Source organism: Sparus aurata, chromosome 11 (genome assembly GCF_900880675.1).
Source record: "Sparus aurata chromosome 11, fSpaAur1.1, whole genome shotgun sequence".
Taxonomy (NCBI): Eukaryota; Metazoa; Chordata; class Actinopteri; order Spariformes; family Sparidae; genus Sparus; species Sparus aurata.
This window is the reverse complement of record NC_044197.1, coordinates 7,258,646-7,270,592: the sequence shown is the minus strand read 5'-3', so window position 1 is coordinate 7,270,592 and position 11,947 is coordinate 7,258,646. Positions and strand designations below refer to the sequence as shown.

Below are 11,947 nucleotides of genomic sequence, written 5' to 3'. Positions count from 1 at the left end.
TGTGTCTGGAGAGGACTTGTCTCTTCAGTGGCCTCAAAGCTGCTATTAGCCAGTCTGCCGGAGATTTATGGAGTCTTCACAGCTCAGTTTATTAAACCACTGACGCCTGCCAATTTGCAGGGGTGTTGCAGGTGTCAGTGGGAGTGTGAGGTGAGCTCAAGCTGGTCAATGGCCCCATTATGAACCTAACACGTCCAGAAAAAAGATATCCTGAACATTAACCTCTTGCCATGATTCAACTATGTGTGTTCAAGTGTACAAATATACTGGATAACCACCGAGGATACTGCAGTGTGCTTGATCTGACAACCTAAACAAAATGAACAAATGTGCACATTTATTCTTAATAATCTATCTCGTTTTGGGGGGGTTTTTTTCCCCCCAGCAACAGTAAGATGCTCGCACATGCATATACAAACTAGCAAACATGTTTGTAAGGTGGCAGTGCTGTTAATATATTTTTGAGATGACAATTTTGACAGTAAATACATAAAATATAAAAAAAGAGCCAAAAGTGAAGCCAATGCTGCAGTGCCATCAACCTGCATTCTTTCTAATGGCCTGCAGCTGGTTTCAAAAGAAGTAGGATTGTATTTAAGCTTATGAAAATAGTGTTTTCTATGTTAACTATCTTAGTTTAGCCGGCTATAATGCTAACATTTGTTGACTGGCAGCAAAAACAAAAGGTCAGCTGAAGCTCATGAGAATGTTGTTAATAATAGCTTAAAACATTAAAAAGTACTTTGACTCAAATGTCTATGTTGGCATATTGAGCTGCAGAGATATCTACTAGCTACAGTTAGCATGCTAACCAGCAAACCTCTGCCCAAACTCTTGTGCTGGTGGCTGAAACGAGACCAACATTCCCCCACATGAGCTCCAAGCTCCCTGTCTGTACAGCTAGCTGCACTTCAAACTGAGCTAACTAGCAACGACAGCTACATTTAGCGGCTTCCCATTCTGATCTGCTGCGCTGCCATTTGTTTGGAGTATGAATTTACCAGGCAGGAATCACTAAAGTTATTGCAGTTCATCCTGAGAGGACCTTAAATGTGTGTTCCATATTTTAAGGTAATTAACGGTGGCGCTATAGGAAGGTCAGAGGATACAATAGTTGTTAGGAATCATCATCTTGAGAACATGAATGTCTGTCTCTCAGTCTTTCAGTAGTTATTGAGATACTTCAGTCCGAACCAAAGTGGTGACAGACATCGCCAATCCGAGAGCTACTCTGTTAACAAGGCTCAAAATAAAACGATCTAAATAGTCATGTTGAGGTCTGATAACAGCATTTAAGACTTTACATATAGAGAAAAAGAGTGCAGCGATGACAACACATAACTATGAAATATGGAGGGTTTCCTTGTAACTGTCCGTCAGTCACAGCCAAGAAACCTTAGCCTCCGTGGGAGACGAGACTAAAGAGGAGGACTGTCTCTCAGCTTTCCTAGTCTGGTGTTTCTCCGTCGCTAGCATCTCTGAATTCCTCCGCGACATCCCTTTGATAAGTAAAAGAAAATTCAGTAGCATATTCATTTCAGCTCTGTAGGTTAGTGTTAAGCACCGAGCGGACTAATCTAACCCGACAGTCAATTTTGGGGTCATTAGCCATCAGAAAGTTAGCGATTACGCCTCATTACGTCGATTTGCTTTTGATGTCGCGGACCCTGAATAACGGATCTGCTCGCTTCAATATAATCTCACAATAACCAGGTGGCACTTTGAGGAACCGCTGGAACAGTTAGTGCCAGAAAGTGTTACCCCTGAATCTCACACATGAACGCAACTCATTTCCATCTGTCACCGCGGTTTTTAAACGTCGCACCATCAAATTATGTTTCATCGTCTGGCAGCGTCCCCCGCGGCGACACAGATCTGCTCGAGATACTCCTTCAATGAGATGAAATCAAGCTGGCTTCCGTAATAAAAAAAAACCCCAACTTGTTTTCACTCTCTTTAACAAAAACCCTTCTATCGCATCGAGGCCTGCAGCCGAACCCGCGTTTTGATTTGCGAGTTAAAAGGGAGCGGAGATAATCACAGGGCCCTCGGTCTTACATGACCGAAGCACTCTGTGTTTATGGGCTCGTGATGCAAACCAGTGCAGCGGGCTAAACTGTTTTTAATTTGACCGACAAGGTTTTAGTTAGGCGGCGGTGGGGGGGAGGAAGAAGAGGAGGTAGTGAGGAAGGGGTCGGCAATGAATCAAACTGAAAAGTATCGCCGCAGGAGCCTCGGGGTGCCCGAGTGGAGTCGATTACCAGTAAAAAAAGTTCAAAAAAAGTTTTTCCTGGACCGGCCGGCAGGGGGCCGAGGTGTTAAAGTCGCCGGATCGTCAGACGGAGTGTGAAATAAAAGATGACGATGTTTACAGACGCACAGAGAGAAGCAGATTCTCCTTGTGGAGCTCCGGCTGCAGCAACGTTTACTTTAGCTCTCCTCTACCAATGCCAATCATGAAAATGGGACGTAATTGCTCTGTTATGTCGGCTCTCGTCTTCTCTTCTGCTTCCCTTGTTTGGTCGGCTCGAGGGTCGGACAACAAAGACATTCACTTCGTCCTTTTTCTTCTGACGATGACTTCATCGTTGTTCTACAAATCAGAACAAGACACTTGAGGGCAAAACAAGATGTAGCTTTGACTTCAGCCCGGACTTAGACCTCACAACAACAGGCTTGGATATCACTTTTCATTTGTTAACAACCAACCCGAGAGCTGTGGCCGAGCCCGTCCAAATGTTAAGTGACGTCTCAATCTATAACAGACAGATAACGGCAGTAATGTTTAACATTCCTCTAATTCCTCACGTATAACCTAAGAAATGAATTTGAAATTGGACACTCCGCCTCGTAAAGTCCCACTGAGCCGAGCACTTAGGCACCGAGACGCGGCGTCGAGCAGAGAAAGACTGTGCAGCAAAGTGTGAAATAGGCCGGTGTTGAAAAAAAAGATTGCTCACTCAACTTTTCATGGCTGAGTAAATGTTTTAAAAAGTACTCAGAAGCAACATCTGCCGCAATAATTAGATTAAACCCGTCCCATCTATCTTGACTGAGAAGTGGAGCAGCTAGGAGGAGAGAGCAGACGTCAGAGAAACGGCTTTGCATGTTAAAAACCCACCTGAAGGCGTCGGCGTGTGCAGAGCGACTAGCAGACGTGATCGTCTCTGACTGCAGCCTGAAGGAAGACTTCACTCTGCTTCTCTATCACCAGCAACCATCCTCCGCAGACATGGGGAGAGGGGATGGTAACCAAAACAGCCGAAGGGCGCCAAAGAAAAGGCATGGACGTGTTTGATCAGATTGAATCAAGACGTTAAGCTTTGCTGTAGAATATCACAAAAGATGTGCTGCATTTACATTCAAGGAGTCGAGGAAACACACATTTTCAGACTCAGAGTCAGATGAGGAGATGGACACCACTCTCATGTTTGTCTGGTAAATATGAAGCTGCAGCTACAGGCTGACCAGCTCAGCCTCACTTAAAACGCGTCATTTCTGCCTCGTGGCGATTCTTTCCAGGCATAATGCTAAGCTAACTGGTTGCTGCTGTAGCCAGGCCCATAAATTCAACGGACACACACATTAAATATGAAGCTCTTTGTGTATTATTTTCGCTATCGCTAACTAAATAGTTGATTTTCCAATGAAAACTCACACCGTTACGAGGACTCACATTCAGTTCATTTTCCACTTTTGGTTTAATTCCTCACGACTTGTTTTCTCTTCTGAAAAACGTTAAGTGGTTTGTGGCAGCAGACGTGTGTGGAACTGCGTCGTTTGCCATAATATATTACAAATGTTTTCGTTAAATAGCAAGTAAAAGATGGAAAAGTGTCTCCCCTGTAGATTCAACAGACACACGTTAAATAAGACGCTTCAAAACCAGATGAGCTCAGCTGAGTTGAGAAAATTTATAGTATGATTTTTGGGCGGCTGCGAGCATATTTCACAGCAGTGGATGGTACCAAAATAGCTAAGAGGGGGTACGATTGATGTAATATGTGTGTATTATATTTGCTTTAAAGGGATAATTCAACATTTTGACAGGATTAGATGTTTATTTGCTGGTTGCGGAGTGAAAAACGAGACGACTGACACCACTCACGCACCAGATTGCCAACAATTTCAACAAAAGTTATCTTAGGACAGTTTTCATGAAAAGAGGAGGTCCGGGCCGTTCTCTTTAAATTCGCCGAGACCCAACGATCCTCCATGAGTGAGCACTTGATGACAGCGGAGAGGAAAAAACTGCATTCACAGGCAAAAAAATATCCATCTCGTCTTACCATCAGCAAGAAAGTTGAACGAGCCTCCCCCCCGAAATGTCAAACTGTTCCGTTTATACAGTCGAATCTGCCCTTTTCCCTAAAAAAATATTAATCACTGGGAGACATGTGGTATATTGCGGGCCTTCAACCAAATAATATCATGTTCACGCATCACGTTTTCCCTCTCATGTGGTGAGAGGTGATATCATGCGCCCGCTCATGAGGAGCTGCATGTGCTGTGCATTTATTCAGCCTACTTCTTCTTTTTTTCTCTTTTGCCGTCTATTAATGACTGATATTCTTCTTCTCGGTGACTGGAAACAGAGTATTGGCCACTTGATGTGACAGAGCAGTAAAGTGTGATTTATGTTCCAAAGGTCTAATTGGCAGCATTTCCTCCGTCTCCAGGCTGCACTAGTCAGATTTCTTGACATATCTGAAAACCTTGGGAGATATATACTTGGCCTTAAACGGCGCTGGCTGGTCTCGGATAATTTATCTCTGTCTAGAGCGACCACTGAATAAAGAGCAGACCTGCTTCTGTGGCGAACTGTATTTCTCTTTGGAAATATCAATTTACGTGGTTCAGCAGAACAATGTCTTGATGGAAAAAAATATATTTTACGCACTAAAAAAAAAAAAAACAATAAAATGGTTATAGATGCAGGCAGTTTAGGAAGAGCTCATATAACTTTACACCAAACTATATTTTTTCCAGCCGTTTTATCATAAAATCCAAATATATCGTCCTTTAAAATTTTATGCGCTGTAATACGATACGGCGTTCAATTTCCCAGGACAATTTTGATAAAGTAGACGTTAACTGGAGTTGTTTTTTTGAGAGAGCTATAACGCTGTGGATCTTTGGATGGTCCTGATTTCTGGTCTCAAATGTCTCAGCGGCTGGAATTTTGGTCAGGATGAACTGTCACACATGCAGAAAGATCCGAAAAAATGACCCAAGTGCAGACACAGGAAGAGGCGGATTCAACATGAAAATGAGTCATAATAAAAAACACACAGATAAGACCAACACAGGCTTAAATAGAAGCAAACCTAATGAGGGGATGAGGTGCAGGTGGAGTGAGGAGGAGAAACACAGGTGAGGGAAATGAACGGAAACATGCAAGAAACAGGGAGAAGGAGCTGATGGGATGGAGAGGAGGGAGAAGGCTAATGAGGGAGATGCAGTGCAGGTGATGAGGGACAGCAGGCCGGGGAGGGACTCAGGTAACAGGGCCGAGCTGATTAATCAAACTGAGCACAGGTGTGGAGGGAAAATCAGGCCACAAGAAAAAGAGGAAGGAAGAAGGAACACTGGAAATGATGATGACAGGACCGTGACAAAGAGGACACCGTGTCAGTGCACCGTCGTGTTTTGCTGCACTTAAAGTGAAAAGCACAAACGTATGATGACGCCATTACCAAACAAGAATGACAAAGAAGGGAGGAGGATGGAGCCAAAGTCAACGTCACTGAAAGGAGATATTAAGCTCATTTTCAGGTTCGTAATTTTTATTTTGGGTCACTACCAGTAATGTTTACATGCTTTAATAGTAAAAAAAAACAAAACTCTGTATTCTCCTTCTGTCTGAAACACTCGTGTCTCTTTGAGGCCCCTCCTCCTAAATACCCAGTTTCCTCTGATTGGTCAGCTCACACATGCCTGAGCCAGAGCTGCTCACCTTCTATCACGCTCTGTCGTGTTTTCAGCGATTATAGACAAATATTATGCCAATGTCTGACATGGTGATGTAGTTTTATGTCAGGAAGTCACAAAGTCATAAATTACAGGCGGGACTACTGATGAGGTGCAGGGTTCTCTGTGGGAAAGAAGAGCTCCCATCATCGTGGACTTAACTTTAAAGATCTTTAACATGAACACAAGAACATGAATAAAACACAGAAAGAAAGGAAAACATGAAAAAGGAGAAGGTCTCCTTAATTTAGCAAACTTCATGTTCACCATGTTTTTAATGGACATACTGTACATACACCATGTACCTTGATCTTTACCTAAACCTAACTAAAGTAATTTTGCTGCCAAACTAAGGCTGTAAGCTTAAATTATTCATTACAAGTTTTATGTTGAAAGTCTAATAAAACCTTGGATTATTATCACTGCCAGCACGACTGCGGAAAGAGAATGTGTACATTTATTCTTCTCTATTTTTACCAAATGTTCGTATACCAACCCTTGTTAGCATGTTAAATAGTACGCACACTCAATATCAGCATGTCAGTGTTGTCGTTGTTAGCATGTTAGCATGTTAGCATGTTAGCGGTTAGCTCTCCCTGCGTACAGCCTCCTAGACTATGAAGTTTTGAAAGTAATCAGTATATTTCTATCATATTTATTTAATTTGATTCATATAATTATATAATGTTTGTCGCAAAATGTTCAAAACTAAACGTGTCTGTTTTTCTCCTCCGTGATGACCTCAAACGTCTCTCTGTGATCGAAGCTTCTGTAACAAAGTTGCATTGCTGTGAAATCCAGTATTCTTGCATTTTAAACAACATCGCTCCACTGACATTAAAATGATTTAAACTTGCTATTGATTCATTTTTCACACTGTTTAACGTCACAGAATTTATTGTTTCACTCACACTCGCTTATGATGAATGACAAATCCCAGCTGAGTGGCCTCCTGTAAACAGCGTCAGGGCTTAACTCGTCGTGAGCTGGAACTTTTGCAGCTCTAATTTGGATTATTCACAGTGCTGTCACTGCTGTGTTATGCAAACATACAGTCCACGTCTGCTTCATAAATCCTCGTGTAATGTCTGGTGTAGGGAATTATCTTAACGCGGCGAGAAAACAAGCAAAGCCTTTTAGCTGTTGAGGCAATATTGATTTGATTTGCTCACTAAAAAGGGAAAATTTATAGATGCGCACTGTCATCTCCAGAGGGCGATATAAGTTTCCCTCCGGAGGAAAGGATACTGTCTGAGCGAGGCGTGAAGAATCGGGTCCAGATTCGGCAGGAGCGCTGGGCCCCTTCGCGAATGTATAACATGTTATTAAAGGAGAGAAAGTTGTTACAGGACTGTTTCTCTTGAAGGTAACCCAAAGCTATCCAGTTCTGTGGTCGCAGGAAGAGAATTTATTTCTCACAGCAGGGCGAGCAGCGAGACAGCCGACGACACTAAACCCCTCGTCTCAGTTTCCCCGCTGTCCTCTCTCCTTCCTCCTCGCTTTCTTCTTCTTCTTCACTCTCTCAAAGTTGCTGCCTCAGCTACTCTCGGTTTCACCAACCTCACAGTTTCAACTCGGGGAACAGTTTGTTCCGTCTGCTCAGGCTGGAGGATTTCTTCACGGTCAGCTGCATTGTTTGTTTGCTAAAAATTGATTAAGCACCAAACTTGGAAAGCGCCGGCCATAACATGAACACGGGCAAGTCATTCAAAGTTTTTGGTATCAAGTCAAAGTCAAGTCTCAAGTCATTTATTTTCTGTCAAGTCATCAAACGGTGATGCAAGTCAACGTTAGTCGAGGTCACAGTGACGAGAGTCCACATCTCTGGTCAAAGCCTAGTTTGCATCTTTAGTTTTAAACATTTAACAGAATCTTAATCTAAGATTTAAAGGTGGACTGTGCAGTTTTGGGGAAGACAATCTAATCAGAAGAGAAAAAGCTTAATTGGCTCATAAATAAACAAACTGACCTTAAATGTGCTATTTGCAAGAAAAGTTGAAAAACTGACACTTTTCAATGTAGGACCGGTCAGCAGCAGCATGAAGTGTCAGTTCTTGACAAGTTGGGAATGAGACTGAAAAATCAACATTTCTTACAAACAATAGTGACAGTAAAACAATTTCATACTTTGTTTGTATGTGGCGGACCCTGCCACGTCTTCAGCGCAGAACAGTGTTCTGGGACCTTTTTTTCCTCTGAGAACAGCTTGTTTATTCAATAAATTAATAAATACTGTAAATATTGAAATTCTTGAATTTCTTCTCCAGAACTACACACTGCCCCTTTAAGTTATTTTATCCTATTTTATTCTGTTCTGTTCAGGTGTCCTGGGAACGTTCCTGTACAGACACATCACATGTACGCTGGCAGTCTTGCAGAAACTAAGTTTGTCTCACTGAAGTTTGATCAGTCTCATGTTTTTTTTCCACTCGTGGACAGTTGTGTGTCCTGGCAGTCCAGCTGATGCATCTGTGGAACAGGAAGTTCTTCCCAGCTACAATCTGCAGCAGACGCTGATAACAAAGTTACACATGTTCGATATACTCTGTGCTGGCGGTGACAGACAGACGGACAGACTGAGGAGGTATAAGAGCCCCGAGGTGAGCTGAGAGAGTCTACAGTGAGAACATGATGCAGACACTGGTCCTCCTGCTGCTTCAGGCAGCATACGGTGAGTAGTACGCTGAAGAGAAAGAATACAGATATTAGACATTGAGATTAAGGAAATTAAAGTTATCAAATTCATTATTATGTGTTTGTAGTTTTTGGATGTGGCGTACCTGCCATCCAGCCTAATACCAACAACAGGGTGGTGAATGGAGAGGATGCTCGTGCCCACAGCTGGCCATGGCAGGTACTGTGACCTTATATTCACCTGTGAGAGGACTCATAACTATTCTCTTCTTTAAAATTATATTCTTTCTATGATTGTGTTTTCCTCTTAGATCTCCCTGCAGGTGAAGCACGGCAGCCGTTGGCATCACACTTGTGGAGGGACTCTGGTTGGACCTCGCTGGGTGCTGACGGCCGGACACTGCATATGGTGACTAAGAATAAGACATGTTGGTGCCACTGTGTGATTCAAGGGGGTCAACGAGTGGGACCTCAAGGAAAACGTTGTGTCTTCCAGGCCCGGTGATGTGTACCGCGTGGTCCTGGGAGAGCACGACATGACCGTGCAGGAGGGCACCGAGCAGATCAGAGATATCCTGCGCATCATCGTCCACCCCAACTGGGACATTGACTTTGTGGCTGACGGGTGAAAAAAAAAAATAATTTCTCCAGTGCAAATTAATAAATGACATAATTTTTGAGTGAATAATGGCGTTAATAGGCATAAATAACACAGTTTGATCTATACCAGGCCTGTATTTAACAAACTGACCGAATTATGTGCACATGCTAAATCCGTAAATCAAATTATTTCTCTCACAGTAACGATCTCACCCTGCTGAAACTGGATAAGAGCCCCATCATGAATGACAACGTTGGCGTGGCTTGTCTCCCAGCGGCTGGAGAGATCCTCACCCACGGGACATCCTGTTACATCTCCGGCTGGGGCAACCTCTACAGTAATGTCACCCTGTCCTCATCTGTCATCCTGCGTTTGCACTGATTGCTGCAGATCACTGCAGGGCTCATATGTGTAGAAGATGATTGAGTGATTTCAGCTCAGAGAGTTTCAAACAACTGAACAATTTACGCTTTCTGCCATTGTTGGTCAGAAACTCTAATCCCTCGAACAATCCTCTACTTTTTACATTTTCACACAGTAAGCCCCACTTTGTGCTTTTCATGTATTAGCATTAGCATTTGGGTCACACAGCTAACAATACGTTTCTCTAAAAACACATGATGTTGTTTGATAACATTTTCTGTTGTTCAGGTGACTTTTTTTTGGATCTCCAAAGAGACTTCTAACCAGATTTTTAACTAATTGTTTTAAAGTTTCTGTTTCCCCTGCAGGTAGCGTTAGCCGGCTAGCACTTTATTTTTATTCGGAAACAGAGTTTGTGTCATCAGTGATGGAAATTTTTTTTCTCTAAATGATATTTCAAACGTCACCAATTAATTATATTTGCGAGAAAACTGATGGTTTCTTGATGCTAATGCATGGGAGGTAGTTAGGCTAGGCTAGTCGGGGTTGCTAGCTTGACAGGGAGGCTTGATGTGTGGGAATAGTTGTCCTGTACTGTATGAGGAGAAATTTGTTTCTGTCATTCTAAAGTTGTCTTATTCAGATGTTTTTTGTGTCCTCAGCAGACTTGCTAGCGTTAGCCACAGGTATTCCTACGTTCATGAGTCAATGGCTGTTGATGCTGCTCAGGCATCACTCTCTATTTCTACATGTGTTCAACACAAAGATGTAGCGATGGTATAAGGTTTAGCACTCGGCTGAAACAAGTTTCTGGTACAGATCCTTTTTTTTTGTCAAGTATTAGTGTCATTGAAGAAAAAAGTGTCAATATTCGTGCTTGTGATGAAGGAAAACCCTCATTGGGTAGATAACTGAAGTTCATATTTATGTATATAAAAAAAAAGTCTTACTCTTCCTCTTGATCTTTTACAAGACGGTGAACATCAGTGACTTACATTTCCAGCAGCTTTTCCAACCATTGAGTTTTTTTTAAAAAAGGATAACGTTAGCATGTGGCTACCTAATGTTGCTAACAGGATATTCAAGGATCAAAAATGTAAAAAACACCACATAAGATAACAAACAGTAAACTATAAATAATATATACAAAGTGAACCGTGGGAAGTATTTTCACTCAGTTATACAGATGAAAGAGACAGACGTAGACTAGGTTCAGCACTAGCCTACACTGTGCATGTGGAGAATTTAGTGAGCTGAACAGATACAGATGATTGTGTGGAGTCTTGTGTCGTATTATATTAAGAGCTTGTCTCATCATTGCTCTCTGCCGTGTATGTTTAATGCATGCGTGTGTCCTCTCTGTGTTTAGCTAACGGTCCTATGCCTGACAAGCTGCAGCAGGCCTTGCTGCCTGTGGTGGAGCACAGTGTGTGCAGTCGCAGCGACTGGTGGGGCGGCACCGTCAAGAGCACCATGGTCTGTGCAGGAGGAGACGTCGTGTCCGGATGCAATGTGTGTGAGGGCAGCAACAAATTGAAAACATGTTCCCGTCAGAAATGAAGAAAGGTCAGCTACTTCACACACTGTTCCTGTCTCTCACTCAGGGAGACTCTGGAGGCCCTCTGAACTGCCTGGGTAAGGATGGTAAGTGGTACATCCAGGGCGTCACCAGCTTCGTTTCCACCCGCGTCTGCAATGAGGTGAAGAAGCCCACCGTCTTCACCCGCACGTCCGCCTTCACCGACTGGCTCAGTGACGTGAGTTCATCCGCAGACTCTGTTTGATCACGCGGGAATGAACCGCACTCGCATGTCACCGGTGAATAACACATGTCAAGTGTCTATAAGTCATGCTTCTCTCCTCAGGTCATGCTGCACTACTGAGGATCCGCTGGACACCGGCTGATCGGCTCCTAAAAAATAATGAGCTCCCAAGTCCCAGAGTTTTCTCTGTTCCTTTCACACGAGACTCGAGAGCAACACGTCTGTCATCGCCGGGCAACGCAGACAATAAAAAGATCCAAAATATTTAAATCACTTTCTTACACTAAAGCCTCGGTGTGTCTTTAATCCGTGTGTCTCGTTCCAAATTGTTGGATGTTGATGTCTTTAGAAAAGATGAGGGGAATGTATGAAGTGCAAAGACTCAGCCGCTCTGTAAAAATGCAGAGCAGCACTTCATATTTCACCCCCCCACCCCCCTGCTGTGTGATAAGAAGAATGAGGAATGGCTGCCCATCAGTGTGTGCGGAGGACTTATGAATCATTATTTCCTATCAATCATCACCAAGGTCGGCCAAGTGTCAGCGCTGCTGAAAGTACTGTCTGATACACCAGGTGGGAGCCGAGCCACAGAGCCGCACTTCACACGAGATAAACT

General features: G+C 43.2%; 1 protein-coding gene across 1 annotated transcript; it reads left to right on the top strand.

The window, feature by feature from the left end:
• The first annotated feature begins 8,441 nt into the window (after nucleotides 1-8,441).
• On the top strand, nucleotides 8,442-11,612 carry LOC115590847 (proproteinase E-like). The gene is made up of 8 exons (XM_030432308.1): nucleotides 8,442-8,641; nucleotides 8,733-8,824; nucleotides 8,916-9,013; nucleotides 9,101-9,229; nucleotides 9,406-9,542; nucleotides 10,938-11,080; nucleotides 11,173-11,325; nucleotides 11,434-11,612. Exons 1-8 carry the CDS (start codon nucleotides 8,599-8,601, stop codon nucleotides 11,449-11,451), a joined length of 813 nt encoding a protein of 270 aa, XP_030288168.1. The 5' UTR covers nucleotides 8,442-8,598; the 3' UTR covers nucleotides 11,452-11,612.
• Nucleotides 11,613-11,947: the final 335 nt, after the last annotated feature.

Excerpts from the sequence above, each read along its gene's own strand:
- LOC115590847 (XM_030432308.1), top strand. The coding sequence starts at position 8,599 with ATGATGCAGACACTGGTCCTCCTGCTGCTTCAGGCAGCATACG. Across the intron at positions 8,642-8,732 it reads GCTGCTTCAGGCAGCATACG|TTTTTGGATGTGGCGTACCT; the intron begins GTGAGTAGTACG and ends ATGTGTTTGTAG. Across the intron at positions 11,081-11,172 it reads ACGTCGTGTCCGGATGCAAT|GGAGACTCTGGAGGCCCTCT; the intron begins GTGTGTGAGGGC and ends TCTCTCACTCAG.